The sequence below is a fragment of the Cuculus canorus genome, chromosome 6, assembly GCF_017976375.1.
Source record: "Cuculus canorus isolate bCucCan1 chromosome 6, bCucCan1.pri, whole genome shotgun sequence".
Taxonomy (NCBI): domain Eukaryota; kingdom Metazoa; phylum Chordata; class Aves; order Cuculiformes; family Cuculidae; genus Cuculus; species Cuculus canorus.
Window position 1 is genome coordinate 17,186,032 of NC_071406.1, and position 25,221 is coordinate 17,211,252.

The following is a 25,221-nucleotide window of genomic DNA, read 5'->3' on the forward strand; positions in this document are numbered from 1 at the left end:
GGCGTGTCGCTCGCCACCGCGTCCGGGCTGTGGGCGTGGCCGGAAGTGACGCGACGGCGCGAGGGCGGAAGCAGCGGCGCAGGCTCGGGCGGGTCCCCGGTGCGCGCAGCGGGCTCGGTTCCCTCCGGCCTCGGCGCCCTGAGAGCCCCTCCCCTCCCGGCGCCGACATGATCCTGCTCGAGGTCAACAACCGCATCATCGAGGAGACCCTCACGCTCAAGTTCGAGGGCGCGGCCGCCGGGTACAGGCGTGGGGAACGGTGTGGGAGGGGCACGGGCCCTGCCGGGACGAGGGCGGCGGGCGGGGCCGCTGCTGGATGGGTCCCGGGGGGTGAGGCGAGCGCCAGGGGCGTGGAGGCGCTGGGCTGGGGGCTTGGGACGGGGACAGGATGGGGTTTGGGCGATTGAGACGGAGACAAGGTGGAGGACAGGGAGTGGAGAGGCTGGTCTGAGGGCTTGAGACGAGGGCCATGGGGTGGAGGGGCTGGACTGGGAGGGTGGGACGGGGACAGGATGGGGGCCAGGGGATGGAGAGGCGTTGTTGAGGGATTGTGGCAGGGACAGGATGGGGACCATGGGATGGTGACGCTGGGTTGTGGGCTTGAGACCAGGGCCATGGGGTGGAAGGCCTGGGTTTGGGGGGTGGGACACGGACAGGATGGGTTTGGGTGGTTGAGACGGGGACAGGGAGAGGTGGAGATGAGCTGGGGTTCTGGGACAGGATGGGGTTTTGGGGATGATAGAGCTGGGCTGGGAGGTGATGACAAGGCAGGACAGAGCCTGGAGAATGATGGGGGGTGGCACTGAGGTAGGATGGGGATCGGAGAGTGAGGAATGCAGAGCTGGGACAGGATGGGTGGCTGTGGGCTGAGAGGGCTGGGAGGAAGGTCAATACTGGAGAAGGGGGGGGTCCGGGGGGGTGTCACTGGGCTGGAGATGGTAGAGCTGATGGGAACTTGGGCAGAGTGAAGGCCTGGGGGGGTGAGGGAGCAAAGGCGAGCAGGCAGAGTTGGAGGGGAGGGCAGGTCTTGAGGTGATGGTTACTACTGGGGCAGCATAGAGGCCCTGAGAAAGCCGAAGGGAGCTGTGGAGGGTACTGGAGGCTGCCGCATCAAGGCAGGCAGAGCTGGAGGAGGGGAACTGGGCAGGGATGGGGCTGGGAAAAGGGGAAGGTGGATCTGCAGGGGTGTTTGCTTTGGGTAAAGCAGCCTTCATCAGATCAGGCCCAGCATGGTGCCAGCGCTGGTACAGAATTGGGGGGGGGGGAGCCAAGGAACAGGAAGCCTGTGTGTGGAGCCGCAGCCTCAGCCTTTTGCTTTGGGGGTGGGGACCAGATTCCAGCCTGCCCCCTTTTACTTTCCTGAGCAGGAGGAATGCAGTCTGTGAGTCTCCCACAGTCCTTGGTGCCAGGCTGGTTGTTGTCCTGGTCTCAGGGAGTTGTGTTGAGGGGGCTGGTTTGCACCTGCATCTCTGACTGGGACAGTTCAGTCCCTGGGGAGCCAGTGGTTATTTTGCTATGAGTATTGCACCAGAGCTGTAAAGGTGCTTATCTGAGGACAGCTTCATATAAATGTCCTTATCTGCAGCCAAGGTACCTGTGGGCTCGCTTCGCTGTCTGCAGCAGGCACCTTTTTACAGAGGCAAAGCCTTGAGAAGCAAAGTGTGGTGGTGTTATCTCTGGGGTGGAGTCTGCCCTGGTGCCTCAAATTGCTTGGCCCAGGCCCCTCTGGGGAGGGACGCTCTAGGCAGGTGCCTTTTTCTGTGTCACATTTTCCTTCAGCAGCTTTTGAAGCTCTCGGCCTTTTATGTGCAGAACTCAGAGGCCGTTTCCTCTGCTTTGCCCTCTCTGTTGACTTCTTACTCAGGTTGGGTTTGTTTTCTTTTGTTTTTCAAAAACTAACTTCACAGGCTGCAGTGCCTCCTGAGATAGTCAAGCTGCTCACAGGCTTTTAATTCTCTTGGTGCCTGATTGTTCAGTGCAGCAAGTTTCCCCAGTGCACAGGCACCATTCTGGGAAGAGAGAGTTCCCAGGTGATCGCTGTGATATCTCAGCTGCATCCATTAGAAAATGTTATGTGTACAGAGGTTAATAACATGTCAGAAATGCTTGTTCGTCACAAGTGCATACCAAGGCACTCTTCCTTCCAAAGAGAGAGGAATGCGCGTGTGTTCCTGTGTTGGTGTAAACGTGGAGGTGGCACTGTGCAGGTTTAAATGCATCTTGAAACTCCAAGTCTATGTGCTGGGGTTTCTTACTCTGCACCAACCTGCAGGCCCCCAAAGTTTTTGGTTTTTCCTTGCTTCTGCATCAGCACACTTGCCTACAGATTGTGCCTGGGTCAATTTGTAGTACAGCTTATGGTGCTCTGCTTCTGCCCCTTACTCATCTACGGATAATTCTTCTCTTTAGATGGTGTTTCACGTTTTTTAGTTTGTTCCTGGAGGAGAGGAAGTTCCTTACTTCCACATTTTCTTCTGCGCTTGTGCTGAGGTCCTCCTGTCCAGGCAGAAACCAAGTTCTGAGATGTATAGGGAAGTGTATATCTTTTCTCTTGATCTCGAGTCTTTTAGGGAATGGGTGCTATGCAGTGTTTATTCACATGAAATTTCTTTTCCCTCTGACCACAGTTCCAGGGTCATTCCTGTGGTGCTAAGTCTGAAGGCCAGAGAGGATTTCCTGTATTTCACTGTTTTAGTGATGGGTTTCCCCAAGGTGCATCCTGGGGATGGACATAGGACAGCCAGGGCAAGGTCAGCCCTTGAGGGATTTGGTGACTGGGTGGGATGAGCCTGGACAGTTGAACAGACTTGTGTTTGTATTATTTGCCCTAAAACCAGGAGTGGGGCAGGTACAATGCATGGATTAGTCCGTACTGGTTTATTGAGAGCCAGGTGTGCCTGGTGGAGTCAGTACCAGCCTAGGAGTCAGGCAGGGCGGGGTTGTTTCCAAATCCTTTGCCAGAGACCTGTTCTGTGACATGGGCTGTGTTGCTCCACTCTGCTTCCTGTGGCCACACTGGCTGTGATTCAGCAGGCTCTCTGTAGAGCTTTCCTGGACCATCAGGTGAAGGCATGTTTCACTGTGTTGTATAGAGCTAGGTCATGTTTAGAAGTTGGAGCTAATAACTGCTCATAACATTATTGTCATGTAATGTGTCAAAATCTGCTCTGCATGAAGGTCTGTGAATTGTCTGTAGAGTCCCTTCTCTGGAGGTGTTCAAGGCCAGGCTGGACGAGGCTTTGAGCATCCTGAGCGAGTGGGAGGTGTTCCTGCCTATGACAGGGAGGATGGGACTGGATGAGCTTTAAGGTTACTTCCAACCAAAAATATGCTACGATTCCTAGTGTGGAAGGTGCCTTGGCCAACCACAGACAGAAGTCAGCACTTGAGGCAGAACCTAACCCATGTCTAAGAGTCCTCCCTTCACAAAGTCCTTGTGGCTTGTGGTCCTTGTGAGCAAAACACATGGAAATCGCACCTCTTCGGACAGCCACTGCTGAGCATTGGCATTTGGGTCAATGGACTTCAATGCATCTTTTTTTTTTTCTTTATTTAATATTGCAATTTCTTGTTTAAAATCCATTTCCTTAAACCAACCACATTTTTACGTAAAGGCTTAAAGTTACCAAGAATCTGTTGGAATAACATGAGTTAGGAATTTGTGGGAGAAACTTTCAAGTGTTGAACTGCTGCAGTGGGAGAATACCTGGTCAGTATGGAATGAGAGGCCACTTGTGAGCTTTTGCAGGTGTCAAGAGAATAAATTTTTGTTCCATAAACTTTTGACTTGAGAAGTTGTCTAGAAGCTGGAGTCACACTCAGATTTTCCCATTTCTGCCAGAAACATGATGTGAGGGGATGAGCTCTACCAGTTGGAAGATTTTGTTTCTCATCATTGCTTTCCTTTGCTCACTGCAGAGACAGGAAGAAAAAAGAGCAAACAATTTAGGTGTAAAACATTCTGATGTCCATCTTTTGTGCCTAGTGAACACTTGATCACAACACACAAGAAAGAACTTCCTTGCAAAACAAATTCACTGTCCAGTTTTGTCCTGCTCTAACTTAACTGACCCCAATGAAAGTGGCATAGGACTTTGTTCATGGGGTTTGGTTTTCCAGCCATACATAATCTCTGGTAAATTAATAATCTTTCTCAAACTGTTACTTGATATTTACCCACTGTGCAGAAGAAAACAAATATGCATAGCTGGAGAACACTGCTTTTTCCTTGGTGGGGGGTGGAGGGAGGAGCACCTTGAATCTTTAGTTTCTTTACAGCCTTTAGTAGGTAAGGATCTGCAGGCCTTCATGACTTTAGCTGCATAGGGAAACAGCTGAAGCTTGAACTTCCCTGATGCAGAGTGGTTCCTATGAGCTGGACAGAGAGCTGGGCTGAAGCTGCACCCGTGTGCTTTATGGTATTTCCCACTTGTGGTTGCTTTGGTGTTTGTTGCTGTAGAGCTGAGCCCTTCAGACAGTGAGGCTGAGTGTTGGATGAAACCTAGTAGTGTGAACTTTTGTGATGTGACATGCAAAGTGAGTTCATCACAGGAAACAGAGGAACATCTGCTGGCCATTGGGGATGCTGGCAGGGTAGAGGAGCTTTGGGTACTGCCAGGCACTGTGAAGAAACTCCCTGCGAAGATGGGTATGGCAGTTCCTGGCTCTAAGCCAGCACTTTAGGGGAGCCTAGCAGCCCGACTGAAAACAGAGGTTGCTCCTCTGCCACCCACTCCTTCTTGCTGACACAGGCATTTCTGTGGCATCAGAGGAAATGGGATTGGGGAAGTGACCTGGGCTAAAATTACACAGGCAAAACTGGGTATTTTTAACCCAGATGCGTTTCCTCATCCCATTCATTGTACAAAGGCTGCTCACCATGGTGGAGCCCAGGAGCAGGGATCGGATCTCCTTCCTACAGCAGCAGTGGCAGGTGCTGGCTTAGTGTCCTCACAAGCCCAGCCTGGAGCCACGCAGCTCCTTAGCAGAACCTCACCTGCTGAAGCTCCGTCTGCCTGACTCTGAGGAGCACTTGGGCAATGGCGCTGGCAGAAAGCGGTATCCTTGGGTTTAGCGTGGCATGGGTGGCACTGTAGATCTTGGCTGTCCGCATTGACCAAGTGTGCTGTAGGTGGCTGAGCAGAGCTCCTGGGTTGCAACAGCACATCTGGCTTCAGCCACCAGGAAAGGTGTCTTTGCATTAATGGTGGATTGTGAAACACCTCTGGCTGGAACTAGGCAGTGCTCCGCTTTCGAGCAATAGTGCAAGGAACAGGAGGAAAGAGCAGCCCAGATCTGCGAAGTGTTATCCTCTGAGAATGGTCTTCACTGCAGCCACTGGCGCTTGACACCAGAGAGAAGTGGATATTGTTTGCTGCACTAAAGAAAAACAGGGAATGGTGTGTAGACGATGAGGCTCTTCCCCAGAGACCTCCTGCAGCACTGGCAGCTGATCATTCCAGCAGGGAACCATGGGCTACCTGTACACAGCTGGAATGGAGGCATGCTTCAGAGTGAAGACCTGGCTGGAAACAGACCTGCCAATACCTGAGTGCTGCAGGACAGGCCTATGCTTTGTTCACTTTGTTCATATGGGAATCCCAATGCCTTCATACCAGCCAGCCTCCTCCAGGCTGCCCTGCTCCCTGTGAGGTAGAAGCTTGGGCATGGAGGGGTCACATAACTGAGAGGGGAGAGCCAGCATGTGTGGGGGCTGCCGTTTACCCCTCAGCATCGCCCTGATGGAGCACTCCTGCTCAATTGAGTTTGTGGTGGGTGTGCTGCCAGAACTACAGGAGCTCTTTGATTTCATACGCTCCCGCAGCTTACGCAGAGTAGCTTTTGTTAGCTGAGCGAGACCCAGGAGTGGAGGAACTGTTCAGATAATTTTAGACATTGCTCATAATTTTTTTTATTGGGGTGACCTTTCTGTAGCAAGAGCCTGCAGTTTGTCACTGAATCTGGTTTGCTGTCTCAAAACTGTATATCAAGTCTGGTGATCTGAAAGCTGTTCTCAGAGCTTTAAGCTTTGAAATGCCCCCCTTCCCTTTATATTTTGCTTTTCTTCTCTGGGGCAAGAGATTAGAATGTCTGTATGCCTGCAGCTCTTAAAATAATTGGCATCCTCCTTTTTTGAGTACAGGTCTTAATTGAGATGTGGGAGATGCTTCAGTACATGTTGTTGGCCAAGTTTGCATTTAGGTCTGTTTAATACAGAAGATGAGGGCTTTGTATAATTGCAGTCTTCATTTTTCTGTTCTTAAATTTGTTGTAACATATGGCTAAGAGTCCTGTGGCCTGGGAATGAAGTGCGGAAGTTTGGATGTTGTCCGAGTCAAAATTGAGGCAATGCTATCAGAAAAAAGATTTGCTGTTGCTCTTAAGTGCTTGCTGGCATCTCTCCACATGCGCTGTGGATCTTCATGGATGCTCTGCTGGGGTGAAAAATCTGATTTGGAGCTGGCTCTGTATTAGATAGACAAGAGCGTAGGAGCCATTCAGAGATGATTAGGAGGAATGCAGGCAAGAAGACGTAAAACCTATCATGGCCTTTTATTGTTACAAGCAGAGGGCAGATGGGATTTGGTCTGGATTTGACTTCAAACCTGATAAGTGTTATCAGAAAATGGACTGTTGTCTCTGTTCAGAATAGCTGCCATTTTAGTATCTGAGTTCAGGCAGGGTTTGCAGAAAGGTCTGGTTTGGATTCAGTGTTGAGTGCAGAGAGGAGCCATCTTGGTTATTCCTGGTGTGAGCAGGTTTGTCTGCTTGAGGCAAGCGGTAGCAAGCTGGGGGAGGCTGGGGTTCAGGTAGAGGTGTTGTTGATAAGGTGCTTGCAGGGGTCACAGCGGCTCTTTACCCTGGGAGTAGATAGGCTCCGCTGTCCGAAATCGTCTGAGTGTAGCCAGGCTTGGTCTGGCTGTCAGAGACTTGATTCGGGCATGGAAGTGAATCCCAAAAGAGCTCACAGAGCCCTGCTCCAAAGTAAAATGCAAAAAGGATGGCTGGGATTTACAGTAACTCTGCACCGAGGTGCTAAACTACCGATTCTTGCCATGGGTTTCGATTGGTCTCGTCATGGAGGCAGGGACACACTAGATTGGACAAAGCTCTTTGGAATTGCACTAGTAACCTGACGGTAACCTGTACGCATCCTTCAGCAGTACAGCCGTGGTCCCAGTGCTGCTGCACATCCCCTGCATAAAAGCAGGGGAGGCTGGAATGGTTAAACACAGAAGGGATATTGCTGTGCCTCCACAGGATGTTCAGCATGTCCCCACTGCTGTTTCTGTTGCGGAAGATGGGTTTGACGAGTGGTCAAGGGGAAGTGATCGCATGCATGTGACCTGCAGCACCATTGCTTGTCTGGAAGCTGCAGGAGGCTGGAAGTTAGAGCTCCTCTCCCTTCTGCTTGGGGACTTCTTGATGTAGGAACGACAGTTTGGTTAGCAAAAGGGGTGTTTTTTCTGTTGTAGAAATGTTTTAAGTACCCAGGATATTTTTGGTGATGTGAGCCAGAGAAATATATAGAAGCACTTTAAGCTTTGGGGTTGTAAGGCTGCTGAACTGTAAAGGGCTAAGAGAGCTCACTTAGCTCCCAGTCACGCTTCTCTCCTGGGCTGGGCCAGGCCTGGGTTACCTTAGGTGTGTGCCGGATGAGGCAGAAAAACCACTCTGCAATAGGTGATGGGGCCAGCGTGGCTGCGAGGAGCTCTGTATGCCGCTCACGTGAATGCTCGCTTCACTGAGACTGTGCACTGGGAAGTGGTTGAATATTCAGCACCCAAAGTTCTGCCTGTGTACTTGCTTTTCCCTTAAATATTTCCCCTCTTCACCATCCCCGGGTACAAGAACTGAGCCACTCAGGAAGTCGTTGTTAAAATAACTTCTCTAAGAAATCCATGCTTGTGCAATTAAATGTTTAGAAATGGGATCATGTCAGCTGTAAGCTTTTGTGTGCAGAACAAAGGCTGTCGTGCAGAGCTATTAACCGAACGGGTATGTGGTGGTACACAGCTTCTTAAATAACACAAAGTGATTTTCCTGCCATTCCACGAGGTACCAGGCAAGCAAGCAGGGAATCGTCCTTCCTAGGCAAAACCACTCCTGTGCACTGTGTGTCAGTTGTTTCTCGGTGTTGATTGGAAGGAGTTGCTATGTTCGGAGGCTCTGCTGGGAGCTGGAGTTTTGGGTGTGGGGAATAGGGTTTGAACATTGTAACTCTGAGGACACCAAATGTAGATTTAGGAATGTGTCCTCTTAAATATTCCTAGCTCTCGTGTGCCTGACTATCTTTAAAGCTTCCTACATAGGTTTCTTTTTTTATGAAAATTTATACTGCCATCCAGGCTGATTCCCGAGTCTGAGTGTGATGCTCTAAAAGAGGAACACGTCTGCATCAACTGACCGAGTGGGATCAGTGGGATTTTCTTTCATATCTCCTCAGTCAGCAGATGCAGCTTGGACACGGCTTGAGGAATCATTCCCATTCCAAGAGCCTGAGTTGAATATGCAGCCAGGGATGCCCGGTGACCCTCCATCTCAGGCCTAGCTGGGAGGGGAAGATGAGAGCAAGAGGTGTGGCAGGTAGCTGGCACAGGCCTTAAACTATTAAGGACCTGCCTTAGTGCACTCACTCTGCTTCTTTCAGGTGTGTGGTTTTCATCTTCAGCAATGCAGCACAAAAGACGGAGGCTCTCCAGCCGCCCAACAAAAAGGGCTGTTGCTTTTCACAGCTAATAACTCTGAAGAAGTGGCAGCACCTCATCATTTCCACTTAGGATCTCCAGCCAGGGGTTAATTCCTCTTTCCACCCAAGTAAAATGTTATTGAGATCTGAGATCAGTGTGTTCAGTGCCTTAGCCTTCCTGCGTTGCCCATCTTGAGTTCTAGCACATCATGGTTATTCCTGGCTTCCAGGGACGAGGCTGTCTGCAGAAAAGGCTATGGAAGAACAGTGCTTTGTGCTGGAGAAGTCATTAAAACCTTTCCAGAATATAGTGAGGGAAAGTAGATATCGAGTCATTGCTTCCGCCAGCCCTCTTGGTGTGTGTACTGAGGTGTAGCTGCTACCCAGCAGCATACGCATGCATGGACAGAGCAAGTTTTGGCAAAGAGTTGAAGTTGGTCTTTGGGCAGTGGCAGCGTAATTGAGACCACAAAGCTGCCCTGGCGCACTGTCTTTGGTTTTGGGAGTTGTTTCAGTATGGTGGTTCATGTGGCTGTGAATGAACTGTTGTAGAGGCTAGGTTTCTGTTAGCAGCAGCAGCTGCCTCTGCTCTGTTCAGTATAGGCTGCTTTTGCAAAACAAGTGGAGATACTCTGAAACAGCGGTAGCAGGCTGACACTTTCATCCTGTTCTCGTTTTCCTCCCCTGCTCTCAGTGGTGGAGGTACCTTTGCGTTGCTCCCTGTTGGAGAATGACCTATTAATTAATACCTGTCCCCTCAGAGCTGCCAAAGCAGTTATGTAGTGCCGGTCCCAACAAAATCACTTCTCAGAAACAGTTAGAGCTTTCACTGGATCCTACTCTTCTGCAGAGCATGGACAAACTGGAAAATAGGGTTTGTTACAATGTTGTTAAATCCTCGCACCCACAGCATAAGACCTGATGTCCCTCTGGCTCATGAGGTGCTCATGAATCCCAAAAATCACACCTGGCAGTGTTAGAGCAAACCCAGACCTGCATTTCTTTCCTGCAGAGGCAGTTGGCATAGTGTTGGAGTATTTTGGAAGGGATGTGGCAGGGCAGGATGAAACACAGATCTGGAAGGTTTCCTTCTGTGGTTTGCTCCTAGCCCCAAATTTGGGGAAGGTGTCTTCCACAATTGAGTTACATCAACATGTTTGCGGAGCTGCTGTTGATGGTGAAGGAGGCACTACAACAGGAAGGATTGCTCAGCCTCCAAGTCCCTTCCATGAAGTGGTATCACAGGAAGTTACAAAAGAGCCTCTGTCCTCAAACCTGTATTGTGGCTGTTCTGTTCAGAGAATGCACTTGTTAAAACAAACTCAGTGAGGAGTATCATTCTCAGATATTTCTAACTGGAAATCCACAATCTCAAAATCCATTCATAAACTACAAATAACAATCTGTGCTAGCTTCAATGCCTATTTTATATCATCTAGGGTAAAACTGGTGCTTAAAGGAATGGGGAGAAGTCTGAGATCTGTTCTTGAAAGTTATCTGTTAGTTGAACAGCAGGAGATAAAAGGGTTTTCAGGTAGAGCTGCTTGTGAGAAATAAGGCATTGGAAATTAATCCTCTTTCCTTCACAGCTTGGAGGCTGCTGTTTGAGCATTCATTTACCTCCTTTGTTTTCTTTGCTTTCTAGAAATAAACCAGAGGCAGTAGAAGTAACATTTGCAGGTAAGCTCCACAGCTCTTGACTTCTCTGAAAAAGGGGCTGGATTGAACGGTTTGCCCACCATTACGACTGGTGTGCCTAAATTCACCCAGCGCTGCTGCGGGTGGCAAGAAGAGCCATGCAGGGCCTGACACCACCCTGCAGTGTCCCCAGAGCTGGGGCTTTATCAGCTGCTCCACTACTTTCTCTATCTGTCTACCTTCCCTGGGACTTTCCCCACCACAATGGTGGCAGTGCTTGCTTGGGCTGTGTGTGCTACATACCTCTCTTACCTCGCCTGTTCTCCAGTCCTGCCCTTGATGCTACGTGTTGTCACGTCTTTAGCACCATCTGGTTTGGGTTGTTAAAAAGTTGGCTCGGAGTGACAAGCAAGATGCATTTATTGCCTGAAATCTGCTCTTCAGGATGAGAAGTGCCAAGGAAGTTCAAGTGTTCATTCAGCAACTGATTTTTTGTTTCTGTTATCAAGAATCTGTGTAAGCTGCAGAGCTCCATAGGAAAGTGGAGCTTGCTAGGTAGCTGCAGGGTTGTCTTTCCCTGCTTTCTGCCCTCCTTGCCCATTTGCAGTGAAGTGAAAGCTGTCTCAGCAGGCAGCAGATGAGCTGACTTTGCTGGCAGAGATGTTTACTCCTCTGGGCTGTGGCTCTGGCCCAGTGGGCACGTCAGTCACTTTCTGTGCTGGCTGTCCAGAAGGCTCCTGTCTCTGCATGTTTGTATCCTCGTGTGTTGAACACGAGCAGATTTGCCAGGGATGCTGAATGACACTAGACTAAAGCTTTCTGTGATGGACAAGTGCCAAAACTGTGTCAACCCTTTGATAAGAGGTCTCCGTATATGACGTTACCGCTCTCCTTCATTATTAGTTTCTCTCTTGGTGTACACATGAGGGCTGAAGCAGGATGAACAGTGTTGTTTTATGCAGTTCCTAGAATGTGTAGGGAAAATACACCCTCAGAAACAGGATCTGATTCCACATTTTTCTTGCTTTTTTCTTAGACTTTGATGGAGTCCTTTACCATATTTCAAACCCCAATGGAGACAAGACAAAAGTGATGGTCAGTATTTCTCTGAAATTCTACAAGGAGCTCCAGGAACACGGTGCTGATGAGGTGAGTCAGCATCTCTGGGCCATGGGCCTACAGATACCATGTTAGGACGGGCAATGTCCTTGTGATGTTCATGGATCTAACATCTAACCTTTGGAGAATCACCTGTTCCCCCATCTCATGCTGGTCAAACAAGCAGCTCTGTGCCAGCCAGGAATCCCCTTTTACTGGAAGACAAGGGCAAAGTGTGTTCATACTCTCTGACAAGTAAGAAGTCATCTTAAATGACCCTAAAACCTGAAAGGTGACAGGCACCGCAAATTTTACAAGTCCAGATGAGTGTGAGGCCTGACCATACAGAAGTATGGTCATCCCTGAGTGATGTGCTGAACCCATCAGTGAAGGGAGGCACCAAGACAAATCTGGTGTCACTCTTCTGACTCTAACCACACTTAAAAGCAAGTGATGGGCTCCTGCTGAGTGTGCAGACCTTGATCTGCAGCCTGGTTCCCTTTTGACTGCTGTTGTGTGAAGTAGCAGGTTCAGTTCCTGTTGAATGGGCTGGGGCCGCAGAGGACCATTTATGGTAGAAAGAAGGAGCCTCTCTGAGCTGTGGTTGGGTGGTGAGGCAGGAAGTGTGACTCAGTTCCTCAGTCAGTTTTCAAATCTCCTCATTGTAACAAATGGGGTTCACCCAAGGCTCTTCGGCAGCCTTTTGCCTCTGGGTGTCTGTCCTTGGATGAAACCAGGGAAAATGCTCCAGGAATTTATTGTGGGTCTGGCAAGAAACAGGCAATTTGAACCCAAAGTGAATTCCTGCGAGTTGTTGCAAGACTTACTGAAGTCAGAATAAGTATGACTAAATGTCCTGCTTTCTGATTCCTTTTTGTGGAGCTTTCTAGGAGCAGCATTGCCTGTTACTGAAGGTACTGCTGCAGGCAGCCCAAATGGTGGAGCTCTCCCAGCATTTTTAGCAAAGATGAATACAGTTTGTGATCCCAAGAGAACCACTGTGGTGGGCGAGCGGCTGACACTGCAGTGGTGGTGGAAGGCAGCCTTCCAGACTCCTAGAGGAAAATGGAATCTCTGCAGGACTGTCTTGGGAGTACTGACTGAATAGAAATTACATTTTTAAATCGTCAGTTAGCAAACTGTTGTTTTCCGTGCTTCCCTGGAGATGACGGAGCTTGTTTCTGCTGTCTCTTTGGTGAAACCTCACTGTGAGTAGTGCAGAGTGGGGTTTCTCCTAAGACCAAGCATCTCCCTGTCCTGCAGCAGGCAGGCTCTCTGCTGAGGAGGCTTTGGCATGCAGAGAGCCTGTGCATCCTATCTGCGTGGTAGTGGGTGTCATCCCAGGCGGGCTGGTTCTGCTACAGCAATGTTGTGTTCTTCCCTGTGAAATACCTCCTGTTCCCGGCCTCCTCATTGACACAGAGCTGTGGCTCGGTTGCAGATTGCCATTGATGTAAAATTCAGCAGTGATTATGTCTGATAAAGGTTTTTGCTGCGCCGTAGGCGGCTCTGCTTCTGGGAAGCTTCCAAGCTGCCTGGCAGTTTCCTCTCCATCGCCATCTGTCCCATGCGATTGGCTGAGACAGGGCAGACACTCGCCCAGGCACACTGTGCCTGACCCCTGCTCTGAACTTGTCTTCCAACGAGGAGAGGGACAGGGCATGCTTTGCATCTGCCTTTGAATGAGAATAAGGGTTTCAGCCCTCAGATCTGTTGTGTCAAGCTCTTTGAATGCATGAAGTATATGGAAGGGGGTTTCTTCCCCACACAAATTCAAGACTAGCAAAACTTCAAAAACTTGCAGTTTTGAGTCCTGTCCTGCAGCACATCCCCTGTCAGTGGGGTTCAGGGAGCTGTGCCGAAAGCAGAAGCAACCAAAAATACTAAAGCAAATGACTTAATCGTTGTCCAAGATCACTTAGACTAAGGGAGACGAGTGCTGTAATTTGATGTTTCTGAATGGAGACCAAACATGGCTTGGGCTGTGCCAGAGGGAGCAACTCAGATAGCTGGTACTTTCAACGTTTAATTTCTTTCCTAGGTTTTGAAGAAAGTCTATGGAAGCTACTTGGTAAATCCTGAATCAGGTAACGCTGTGATAACATTTATTCTTTGTGTGTGTGAATGCAATTCTAAAATTACTTATGTGGCCTCAGAAATGCTCAAATGAAGGCTGCATTGCAAGCGCTTCATGGCTGGGGGGCTCTGTACAAGGAATAGCACTTTAAAAGGTGGCTCAGATACGTCAGGTCTGAAGTAACTTGCAGCACAAGCTGTAATTCTTGATGCCACCCTCCTCCAGGAAGCCTCTGTTCCTCACGGTTGGGATCTTTGTTCTTCTTAAAGACGCTTTGTGAGACACAGGAAAACCATGGTTACCTGTGACAGCATCTCTTCCTACTCACTGCAAAAACTTGGGAGCAGCTCAGCCAGCATGTGTGTATGGGAGCTCAGGAAGGAGCCCTAGAAACGTTACCATGGCCACGCACCGAGTTCAGGCATGGCTTCTGTCAGTGCTTGGAGTGGGAAGCAGTTGTCCCCTGGGGCTTTTGGGAGGGCTTAAGGGAAAGCAGGGACTTTAGGTGTCCAGAAAATGTCTCTGGTTTCATTAAGGTCCTGCATGGATTATTAAGATTTGTCACTGTCCCTCCCCAGGTTACAATGTCTCTTTGCTCTATGACCTGGAGAACCTTCCTGCGGACAAGGACTCAATCGTACACCAAGCTGGCATGTTGAAGCGCAACTGTTTTGCTTCAGTCTTTGAGAAGTATTTCAAATTCCAGGAAGAGGGCAAAGAAGGAGAAAAAAGAGCTGTCATCCACTACAGAGACGATGAGACAATGTAAGTGTTCAAACCAAGCAGCATTGGCATCGGACAACTGCCAGTACACTCTCTGCTCCTGCTCACAGCTGTAGGTTGTGGTGGAAAGTCAGGAAATCCTTCTGCTCTGTACTTTGGCACAGTAATAAGGGCCTGTCCAAGGCTGTTAGAAGTACCCAGTGAGGGTAAGGCTCATCCTTTGGGCTGCAGAGTCTCTGTTAGTGGCAGCACTTGTGGCTGCACGAGGGAGAGAAACTGGCTGCTCCCAACAGAAATGTTTTGCTCCCTGTAAACACAAGGGAGGGGAGATTTTCAGCAGCCAGGCCTGTGAATGAATGGTTGTTGTATCTACTTGACTTTGTCATGCAGTTGCTTACTTCTTGGCTACTGTTCACTGCTGGGTTTTCATCTCTCGCCCACCTGCAGGTATGTTGAGGCGAAAAAGGACCGCGTCACAGTTGTGTTCAGTACGGTATTTAAGGATGATGATGACGTCGTGATCGGAAAGGTGTTTATGCAGGTATGGAAACTGAATTACGGGGAAAGGGTTTGGTCAGATGCCTTTGTGCTTGAAGCAGCATTGCTGAACAAGCAGATGTTAAGCTGAAGTGAGCTCGCAGCTACTTAAATGCTTACATGGCTCCAGTCTGCCCTGCTGCCCTGAGATGGAAGAACTACATTCGTAGACATAGGCAGTGTATCTTCTAATCCAGGCCCTTGCATAGGAATCTTTTATTACTGATAGTCTTGCTGGTATGGATAATCAAACATTTTGTGTTAAGAAACACCACGTTGAATACTTCAGTATGCACCTAGAGGCCCTGTGGTGTAGCTAGCTGTGGTGTAGGAACTCAGTGTGGTGGAGGGGCTGCAAAGGGAGCAGAAGGGGTGAGGTGATGTTCTGTTGTGCGTGGGATGGTGCTGAGAGTCATCATCACCTTGAAGTTTGTTCCTGTTAATGCTCAAATGCTGCAGAGACTCAAACTGGAAGCAGCTCAGTGTGACTGCTCTCATGTGCTGTGATGGTCTTCTGGACGTGAACCTTTCAAAGCTATGAATTTGCTTGGTTTGCAGGCTTGAATCAACCATGATAATGCCAAATACTTTTGGACTCGGGTGCCTTTTGCAACTGCCACTTACCATGGGCCTCTGAATGCTTTCCAGATAAATGCTTCATGTGTCTCCATGACTGTGTGCAGCCTGTTAAGACTCAGACGTTTGCTTATAGCTGAGGAGGTCTCAGTGCGTGGTGACTTGTATGTTCATCTGTGTCACAGACCAGCTGAGCTCACCTTGTGCCTCCTGAAGCACCTGGGGAGCCTCCTGTGCTGGCACAGCTGTGGAGCAGGACCTTGCAGCATGTTCTGGGACAGGACGAGCTAATTTAGGCTGTTCATTCAGGGGTGCCAGGCTGTGTTGCTGACAGGATTGTGAACAGCAAGTCAGGTCCCATTTGCGAAATACCAGTTTATCTGTTTTGGGAGTCATTACAACAGGGATTGTGATTGAAGTCTTACCTCGCTGCTCTGCTCTGTGTGCCTTAGCTGTGAGCATGGCATTTGCTGTGGCTTTGAGCTTTTCCCCACCGGCATATCCCACAGCCTGGAATTTAACTTTTAAAACAAGGAGGAAGGCATGCAGTGAACAAAACAGGGTTTGTGAGGCTCTGGGGAGGTGGCAGGGCTTCAAGGCAGCAGCTGTCCCAGAGTCTCCATGTCCCAAGTTTCTGCATTTTACAACAGCAAACCCTGCTCCTGCCCAGCCACAAGAATTTCCACTCAGAGCCACGCTGGTTCCATCCCTCCAGCTATGGCTGTTGCGTAACACACCCCAGCCAGCATGGTGAATGTTCATCTGGGCTCTCATGGAGAAAATCTGACCATTAACTAACCAGTAAAGCCATTTGAGTCATTTTACCCTCTGGCATAAGCAGACAGAAGTTAAGCAGACACAAGCTAAGCATTTCATTAAGAAAACCCCAGTGAACTACTCAGTTCTCCAGAAGGGCACAGATTGTTCCTGCCTTTCCAAGGGTGAGCTGTGCTAAGAGAGAGGCTGATCATGTGTAGGCTGGGGTAGGGGTCAGTGAGGCAGAGGGGAGGCTGCCCCACCTTGTAGCAGGAGAATGGTGTTTGGACTTTCCCAGCCCTGTAATTCCTGAAAGGCAAAGCCCATTCATTTCATGTGAGATGGGTGTTGTGCAGCTGTCAGAGGTTCTGTGGCAGAAGGGGTCTCCCTGCCAGGAGGTACTGTTTCAAGACATAGAAAAGTGTTAGGAGGAGCAGGCTTCACACACAAGCTTCAAACCCCACAGATGCTCCCTAATGCCTGGTGGGAGATGCTTTCTCAAATGGCAGAGTCTTTACATTGGGTGCGATGGAGACCTTGCAGCCCTGTCTGAGAAGTCCGTTTCCTCTGGGGTTATGGGCACTGCCCACTTTTGCCAGAAACGTCAAGGGTGTTGACTTCCCAGGAGGAGCTGTGCTGTCTCGTGTGCTTGCTGAGAGGTTTCCCTTCCATAAAACACCCATGGCAGGAAGTGTGATGCTAAAAGCCACCCCAGCTGAAGGTCTGTGCTACAGACACATGTAAATCCATGATAGCCATATGTTTTGGTCTGGTTCTGCTAGAAAAAAAGGATTTTTTCTGAGAGATTTGGCCTGATGGACTCAGGCCATTCAGGGAAAGCTGGGAAGCCTCCTTTTCAGTTGCTCTGTGGGAGTGGGGACACCCAATTTGCTTTCCTGTTGCGTTGCTGGAGTGTCGCAGTGGGACTCACCTTTGCTTTGCCTTGTTCAGGAGTTCAAGGAAGGTCGCCGGGCCAGTCACACAGCCCCACAGGTGCTCTTCAGCCACAGGGAGCCACCCTTGGAGCTGAAAGACACAGACGCAGCTGTCGGCGACAATATTGGCTACATCACCTTTGGTAAGCAGGCACCTTTGAGGCCTGGATGCTCAGGGGGGAGAGAGGTTCCTGCTGCTGCATGAAAAAACAAAAAGCAATTTATCTTCCCTGAGTGTTCAAAGGGATCATTGGAAGCTGAAGGGACTCGAGTTGCATTCTGCATTACCTGCCCCTTTCAGTGTGTCCCTTTGCTGTGTCAGGTGGACAAAAAGCCATGGAAGTGGACAGTGAGCCATTTAGTGTCTGCCTACAAGTTCAGCATTTGGGAGCAGAGAAAGGTGACTTTGCTGTGATACTGTGGAAGCTGAAGGTTTCTGGTGGGAGGCTTCCTGTGAGTGGATTTGTAGCTCATCCAGCTGCAGGCATCTGTGCAGAGCTTGATCAGCAGAGGCAAGCAGAGGGCAGGAGCAGAGTAGCGAGGTCTGCTTGTCCAGCTCTGCCTCATAGCTCTGGGCCAATCACCTCCATCTCCGATAAGCCACTTTCCCCTGCCTGCAGAGGTGCTGGCCAGCAGAGTCATCACTTCCTCCTGGGCAGTGATGCTGATTGCTGAGATGAGTCGTCCAAACCCTGCCCTGTGCAAAGGGAAAGGTCTTTTCCAGAACAATTGGGAGCCATGTATGGATATGCCATTAGAATCTCTCTGTCTGGCATTCCTGTAGTTCAGATGTCAGGGGTGGAGCACAGACATTGCAGGAAAAGGTGAAGTTAGCACTGCCCTTCTCCTGCACTGGGAATGGGGCAGACAATTTCCCTGTTATCCTATCTGACAGTCCCAGGTGAGACATCACCCAGACAAAATGATCTTTCTGCCTTTGGATCCAGGACACTTAGCACAGGACCAGCCTGTGGAAAGAGCAAGCCACTGGACCTCTGCAATAACCAAGTCTGGCTCTGTCACAGGCCAACAAGCTGTCAGGCAGGGATCTACAACAGATTTCAAGATCCAAAGGCAGACAGGTTCTTGAGATCAGTTAAGCAGCCAGGCCGCCCTTGTCTACCTCCCAGCTCTCTTCTCTGTTTGCTTCTTCCAACTACTGAAGTAGTATCATGCCATTTCCTACAGTGCCGTCATCTCTGGGCATTTAGCCCTGCCTGTGTCCTCTGGAGCGCACAGCTGTGTCCAGGCTGCTGCGGGAGACGTGGAAAAGCGCTGCTGAGCCCTGTGTTTTAAATCAGAAGTGCTGCTTAATCTTGATACATGTCACAATTAGGGACTTTTTGTAGAGAGCAAAGCAGGCATTCAGAGCAGCACACTCTGAAGCACCGGAGGAACCTAAAGCCTCCAGCACTGGAGGAACCTGAAGCCCTTTGGTACCTTGGGAGGTGCTAACAGTTTGTCACTCTCTTCTTTCAGTGCTGTTCCCCCGTCACACCAATGCTGCTGCCAGAGACAACACCATAAACCTGATCCACACATTTCGGGACTACCTGCACTATCACATCAAGTGCTCAAAGGTACCGAGGGGACAAGGATGGAGGACATGGGGTACCTTCAGCCCATCTAACCTGGGTGCTGCAGGGGCAGGAGTGTCCCCCTGAGACCTCACGAGGGCCTGGCATTGCCCTCCCCAATCGCAAAGGGTTGGCATCATCACTTTCTCCCTGTCCTTTAGCACAGCCAGTGCCTGTTTGTTTCCTATCCTAGTAGTGAAACAGTTCTTTTCTTCCGCTTGGGCAGTGATTTTCACTGTTGCTTCTTGATCACTTCTCATAGCACTGTGGCTGTGCAGAGCTAGGTGCTTTCTCAACAGAGAGCAGAACAATAGCTCCCACCCCATGACCTCAAATCTCTGCTATGAAGACAGGATCCTGATGTGTCCCTGTTTTGTCTCAATGAAATGCAGGCCTATATTCACACACGTATGAGGGCAAAAACATCAGATTTCCTCAAGGTGCTGAACCGTGCCCGTCCAGATGCAGAGAAGAAAGAAATGAAAACAATCACGTGAGTAGCAAAGTGGGGCCTGGCTTTCTGGAATTCTCTGCCTGCCACAAGCGCACTCCTTGTTTTGGCAGACCCCGGTCCAGGGAGGATTGGGATGCTGGATGGGTGACCACACCAGGGCCTGATGTGCTGGGACCCCATCCAAGGGAGGAAGGGGGCGTTTCACAGTAAAGTGCCTCCCTGGGTGTCTCAAGGTGAAAGACTCAATCAGGCTGTGTTGGGCCCCCCGACGCCCCCTATGCTTCCTCCACCAGACTCGCTTCCTGCCCTGTGAGTCCTTCACCAGGGCTGGCTCTGCATCACACCTTGTGCTGGCAGGTCCCATGTGAAAGAAGGCCCATATGTGGCTCTGCCAGCCCTGGTGTCACCACTGTCCCCCCTGACACTCTGGTGGCATTCATGAGGCTTTTCACCTTTGTATCAAAGCTGGCTGATGAGCTCTAGGGGTGATTCCTGCTCATAGGGAAGAGTGGCCAGGTCCTTCCTGGGGATTTGTGGGTGCTGGAGCACATTACTGATGCCCAGTGCATCTGCAGGTTCTCACAGCCCCTTGCTGCTGTAGCCCAGCAGATAGCTGGGGCCAAGAGCACTCTTGGGTCACCACGCTGGCTGGCTGGCTCCCTCTTGTGAATAAAGCAGCCTGGAGTGACACAGCAAAGGAAACTGGTTGTGTCATCAGGCTTCCCTCTTGTGAATAAAGCAGCCTGGAGTGACACAGCGAAGGAAACTGGTTGTGTCATCAGGTTTCCCTCGGGTCCTTTACCCTCTGCTGATCCCAGAACCTGTTGGCATCCTCTTTGCATCCTGGCACGTCCTCCCTGCATTCCACTCTAGGGCAGCAGGGTTGTCCACTCTCTCAAAGCCAACCCCTCCCCAGAGCCCCATAACCTGGTTCTGCAGCCACAGATCCCTGTGAGCTCTGTACCTGCCTGGCTTCAAGAGCTTGGTGCTAGCATGTGCCCCCCAAAAAAGCCCCATAGCCACCTTGGGCCACCCCAGAACAGCAACGGGGGGCCGTGCTGACCTCTCTCTGCATCCTTGCAGGGGGAAGACATTCACAACCCGTTAACACCAGGTTTACTGAGGCTGCCGTGGAGGACGAAGGTTGGGGCACTTGCTACCTGATAATCGTAGCTTTTAATGTTGCACCTCTGTGGGCTCATAAGGAATTCAAGCAATCGGGGTCTGTTTGTACGACAGTTTGGGGAGTAATCTGCAGAAACGAGCTGTGCTTGCGAGGACTCGATCGTTCCAAGAAACAAAAACCTTAATTACAGTTTGATTGACTTAATTTCTTTTCTTTTTTAATTTTTTTTTGTTTTCTTTTCAAGCTGTTTCGCTTTGCAATATGTTACCAGAAATAGGTTGCAGTATTTCTTATGAGAATAATGCAATATTAACTTGTTTTCTTCTGAGTATTTGAGTTCAAAACTCCTGTATCTGAAGAAATACTGTTGGGGTTCATTAATAAAGGAGATCTTTCTATCTTAAGGGGCTGTGAGGGCTTTGGCTTGTCAATGCCTGTGGCCTTGCTCTGGAAGGTATTTTTGGAGCCACAGACACAAGGGGAGTAATTACTGTCTCAGAGCAAATTACTTGTGGTCATTTCTGTCTTGGGGGCTGAAGCGAGGGTGCTGTTCCCAGGTCTAGGAGCAAGTATCCTGTTGCCTTGGGCCACTCCTAGACTGCACAGAGCACAATTCTCCTACCCTCAGTTAACAGTTGGCATCCCTCCCTCCTACCCTCAGCCCCTCATTGCCCCTAACAGGGAAAGCAACCCGGGGGTGTCTGCCTCCACTCAGACCAGAATAAAATCACCCACTGTTGACCTTCTGTCCAGGGCTGGATGCTGGGGAGATCCCTGAGAAGGGTAGGAGGAAGCACAGCTCCCCAGATCCTCTGTCCCCTAACAAGCAGTGGATGGCATCCCATTAAGTGAAATAATTTATATAATTAAAGACATTTTTATACAAAACCCCAGGCTTGGCCCCGAGATGGTGAGGGCAGAGTTGGGTAGGCTGGAAAATTACAAAGCACACACTGGAGAAGGGTGGTGAAACCCATGTCCCTCATCCCTCTGTACACGAGCCAGGACACGATTCCTCAGCAGTTCCTAGCGATCAGGACGCTGGACACAGAAGACTTTGGCTTGGTGGTCACCAGAGGTTGTCACCACGATGGAAGCATCCCTGTGGGGAGATGGGGCTCAGAGAAGGGGCTGGGGGCTTTAGGCATCCCTCACCAACACCCCTGATCTGTCCCCCTTCCCCCCTGAGACCCTCAAGTCTCGGAGCGGACCTGGGTCTGTTCCCTGCCTTTGGGACCAGACTTGAGAAGAACCCAAAGGAGAGGCAGCTTGTGATTCCAGTTCTTGAGGCTGGAGTCCCCTTCCACCCCTCATCCCTCATCCCATCAGCAGGGAAGGGGGTTGGGGTTCCCTACTCACTTGTTGACAGCAAAGTCAAGGATTTCAGCTGAGTGCCCTCGGTACTCGCTGATCATCTTCCCAGAGCGGGCGTCCCAGAGCCGCACGACCCCGTCCAGGCTGCAGGTGTACACCACGGCTGAGGTCTCCTCCCACAGCAACTGCACGATCCCTGACTGGGGCAGGAGGAGGCCACAGCGTGAGCAGTTGGGACTCCCAGCAAGTCTCACTTCTCCCCCCTGTTTTCTGCTGTCCCCACAGAGAGAAGAGCCAGCCCCAAGGCCAAGCTATGAGGTATATCCTCCACGCAGGGGCTGCGGCTGCCTTTGTGGAAGCCTAAGGGGCTGAGGGAGAACCACAACCTGGAAACTGGCCTCAGGAAAGCCCCTGGGCTCCAAGGGGGGTCTTGGCCCAAAGACCCACCCCTGCCCCCAGGCCTTAGCAGAGGGAGTAGGGCAGTACCTCGTGTTGGCACTTATGCCTCAAGCTCTGTGTGGAGAGATCGTAGATAGCCAGTGTGCCATCCAGGTAACCCACAGCAGCCAGCGGCATCCTGCAGAGAGGGAAAGAGGTGTTGTGTGGGTCTGGAAGATGGAAGCACAAGAAGGATCAATGTGGAAGGCAAACCCTCTGCTGAGGGCTACAGCATATTGAGAAGATAAGGGACAACCCCCTGGCCAGAGCCATGAAACACCCCAATCGGGAAACCCAACAGAACAGCAAGGGTCAGCAACCAGCCCAAGGTTCATGAAGGAGAAGACAATGTCCTGGTAGGAAAGATTCCCAGCAGCCATGTCAGGAGGGTATCCAAGCCAAACAGTGGTCCATCAAGGCTAGCCCTGCAACCCAACAGGTTTCAGCTGGAGCAAGGACTTTGCAACTGCTGTCCCTTATCCTCTGTCACACCCAAGTGACCCAGGATCTCCACAGCCAGCTGGGGAGGATTGAGGAGAGAGAAAAGCAGCAGAACAAGCGCAGGGGACAGAAATGGATCAGTTTGTAAGCACCCCTGTAAGACCTAGCACTGAAGAGGGACCATCCCAAAACTCACACATTACAGAAGCCCAGCGACTCCACCGAGTTGGACTCCACCTCCTCACCCTCGCCAGCAGGGACCTTGGGGGCCATGCTCTCCAGCTTGAACACGCACACCACCTGGGTAGAGGGAGGCTAACTAGTGCCCAAGGGAGCAGAAGGCAACCCCAAGTTGCATTGATGTCCCCTTTCCTATTCAGGATCGAGCCTGTACCCCTTAGACACCAAGGCCCAACCCCAAAACTTCAGCTCCTTGGAGCAAACAAGGGGGAAGAACTTCTTTCTGTGAGCCCAGCAGGGCCACCCAGCTACACGTCCCACTGGTAACTGAGAGAAAACAGTTGTGTGTTGACCAAGAGCGCCTTCTGCTGGCCGCTGGTGGCCTCCATGGGCCAGCAGAGCCCTGAACCACCCCGTTGAGGACAGGAGCTTGGGAGGCCGGTCCCCCATCCACCAGGGCTCCTGGCTTTGCTTTTGGCCACAGGGACCCACCTTGCCTGTAGCAGAGTTGACCAGCTTAGCGTGACAGTCCACAGAGCCCGTCATGATCAAACTGCCATCCTGGTTGCTGGCCACACATGTCAGGGGGTCCTGGTGGCCGTCCTGGCCTAGGGGGTGAGCAGGAAAGGCATGAGCTCCCTCTGTCCTCCCCACAGAGACCCAGTGGGCCTCAAAACCCACCTTCCTGCAGCCTCCACCTTGGCTGGCTCTGCCAGCACTCCGGTGGCAAGGAGCAGCCACTCTTGGGGACAGGGAAACAGCACTAGGCTCCCTTTGGAAGCCCCTAACCTCTCCACCCAGGCAGAGGTCAAAGCCCACTGGAAGGGACTGTTCCCCAATTAGGGAACACCCCAAGTGATTAACTTCTTCCCTACCTTTCAGGACATGCAGCGAAGTTCCCTGCTTCAGGTCCCAGATGCGCATGGTGCCATCTTCATATCCCACCACCGCTCGCTTCCCTGTGCGAGACAGAACCAGCAGATAAGAGCCAGAGCTCCCCTCACCCCTCCACCTCCCACTCAGCACAGACTGGCAGAAGCAGGACAGCAGATGGTGCCAGCAGGATCTGTTCCAAGAGCTGGTGACGTTCCCCACCCGGTACAGCCCCTGTGCCTCACCATCAGGCAGGATCCTGCCGCACGTGGCTGGGCACGCAGGGCCCTGGAAGGTTTTGCAGTCTCCACTGGGGATCTTCCACATCCAGGAGTTGCCATCAGCTGTGCCAGCCAGAAGGACATGGGCTTGAGGGTGCCACTCCATCCACTGGGTAGAGAGGAAGAGGCAGCGTCACAGGGGTGGCGTCCCCACTACCACCCAGCTCAGACCCAGCTGCTGGCCCACAATCTCCCTGCAGCACCAGGGCTCCTGTCGCTCACCTCCAAGTCTCCCACCTCAAAGGACCACACTTCTTCCTTAGAGTCCACTCGCCACACTTTGATAAGCCCAGACATGTCACCCGTGGCCACAAACACAGAGTCATGACTGAAGCCAGCACAGGTGACCGAGTCCTTGTGTCCTAGAGATGTCAGGGGACAGAGACCACTCAGGCCAAACTACAGAGGATGATCAGGAGCTCGATTCCAGCAGAGCATTGGCTGGGGGAGAGCATGTCGGAGAGATGTGGCTGGGAGGGGACACAATGCTCACTCAAGACAGCCTCAAGCACCTCACCTGAGCATTCGAACAGGAGCTCTCCATCGCTCACACGCCACACAAAGGCCTTGTCATCCTCCCCACCCGTCACCGCCAGTGTGTTGGTCTTGGGGTCGAGGCTCACACAGAAAACAGAAGCTTCACAGAAGAAAGGAGAGAGACTACGTGGTTTGGATGCCACTTACACCCTACCCAACATTTCCCAGGGATCCAAATCCCACGCAATGTCAGGTCTAGGCAGGACACAGCAAGCTGAACTCCCAAGCAAACCAGTAGGAATCTGTCCCATGGGAGTAAGCAGCCAAGGCTGGCTGCTAAGCTTATGGTGAGATGCCATGGTAGGAGGCTCAAAGGGCCTCTCTACAGAACTGTACATTAGAAACCAGCAAAGTGTCACAGCCCTGCATCCTGACAGCTGTCCCAGCAATGGATGGGCGACAGCAGCCATACAAAGGCCTGCTGCACGCCCTTGCTCGGGGGAAAGCCAGGGTGGGAGCAGGTCCACAGGGGACCCCAGCTGCCCGCGCCCACTGCTCACCCGAGTGCAGGGAGAACGTGACCTCGCTGTCGTCCTGCGCCTCCATGCCGTCCTCCACCCCCTCGTCATCCTCCGTCTCCCAAGCTTCGGCCTCGGGCTCTTCCGCCCCCTCGTCGTCAAAGTCCACGTCCTCCATCTCATCGGCCAGGTCATCTGCGGGGGGCGGAGATCAGGCGGCTGCGGGTACGGGGGTCCCCGCGGAACGAGGCGGCGAGGGGGACGCACGATCCCACCGCGGCCGAAAGCCCCGGAGCGGAGGGTGGGAGGGGACCGAAGCCCCCGCGGGCCCCGCCCGGTGCGCGGCGCCCCGTCTCACCCGGCCCGGGCGGGCCCAGCTCCACCACCTCGATGATCTCCTCGTCGCCGTGGAAGCCCAGCGCCCCAGGCCCCTCGGCGGGCTCCATGCCGGCCCTGCCCGCGCGCCCCGCCCGCCGCTTCCGCCGTGCGCCCCGCCCGCCTTCCGCCCGCCTC

General features: G+C 51.5%; 2 protein-coding genes across 2 annotated transcripts; one reads left to right on the top strand and one right to left on the bottom strand.

The window, feature by feature from the left end:
* The first annotated feature begins 45 nt into the window (after positions 1–45).
* ARPC2 (actin related protein 2/3 complex subunit 2) lies at positions 46–20,375 on the top strand. Its single transcript, XM_054069460.1, has 10 exons — positions 46–241; positions 10,335–10,369; positions 11,364–11,476; positions 13,467–13,512; positions 14,081–14,267; positions 14,673–14,766; positions 17,046–17,172; positions 18,509–18,609; positions 18,999–19,099; positions 20,144–20,375. The coding sequence occupies exons 1-10, from the start codon at positions 168–170 to the stop codon at positions 20,166–20,168; spliced, it is 903 nt and encodes a 300-aa protein (XP_053925435.1). The 5' UTR covers positions 46–167; the 3' UTR covers positions 20,169–20,375.
* A 148-nt stretch (positions 20,376–20,523) lies between these two features.
* AAMP (angio associated migratory cell protein) lies at positions 20,524–25,218 on the bottom strand. The gene is made up of 11 exons (XM_054069455.1): positions 25,067–25,218; positions 24,751–24,903; positions 24,231–24,350; positions 23,936–24,075; positions 23,678–23,822; positions 23,435–23,518; positions 23,052–23,167; positions 22,576–22,679; positions 21,987–22,077; positions 21,546–21,700; positions 20,524–21,288 (listed from the first exon to the last, which is right to left on the bottom strand). The coding sequence occupies exons 1-11, from the start codon at positions 25,152–25,154 to the stop codon at positions 21,213–21,215; spliced, it is 1,272 nt and encodes a 423-aa protein (XP_053925430.1). The 5' UTR covers positions 25,155–25,218; the 3' UTR covers positions 20,524–21,212.
* Between the last annotated feature and the right edge of the window lie 3 nt (positions 25,219–25,221).

What these genes read in the sequence shown, in the direction of transcription:
- ARPC2 (XM_054069460.1), top strand. Translation starts at nt 168, where the DNA reads ATGATCCTGCTCGAGGTCAACAACCGCATCATCGAGGAGACCCTCACG. An exon ending in TCGGAAAGGTGTTTATGCAG is followed by an intron (nt 14,767 to 17,045) that starts GTATGGAAACTG and finishes TGCCTTGTTCAG; the next exon opens with GAGTTCAAGGAAGGTCGCCG. An exon ending in TATTGGCTACATCACCTTTG is followed by an intron (nt 17,173 to 18,508) that starts GTAAGCAGGCAC and finishes CTCTTCTTTCAG; the next exon opens with TGCTGTTCCCCCGTCACACC.
- AAMP (XM_054069455.1), bottom strand. Translation starts at nt 25,154, where the DNA reads ATGGAGCCCGCCGAGGGGCCTGGGGCGCTGGGCTTCCACGGCGACGAG. An exon ending in TTGAGGTGGGAGACTTGGAG is followed by an intron (nt 23,823 to 23,935) that starts GTGAGCGACAGG and finishes CTCTCTACCCAG; the next exon opens with TGGATGGAGTGGCACCCTCA. An exon ending in TCAACTCTGCTACAGGCAAG is followed by an intron (nt 22,680 to 23,051) that starts GTGGGTCCCTGT and finishes CCCTCTACCCAG; the next exon opens with GTGGTGTGCGTGTTCAAGCT.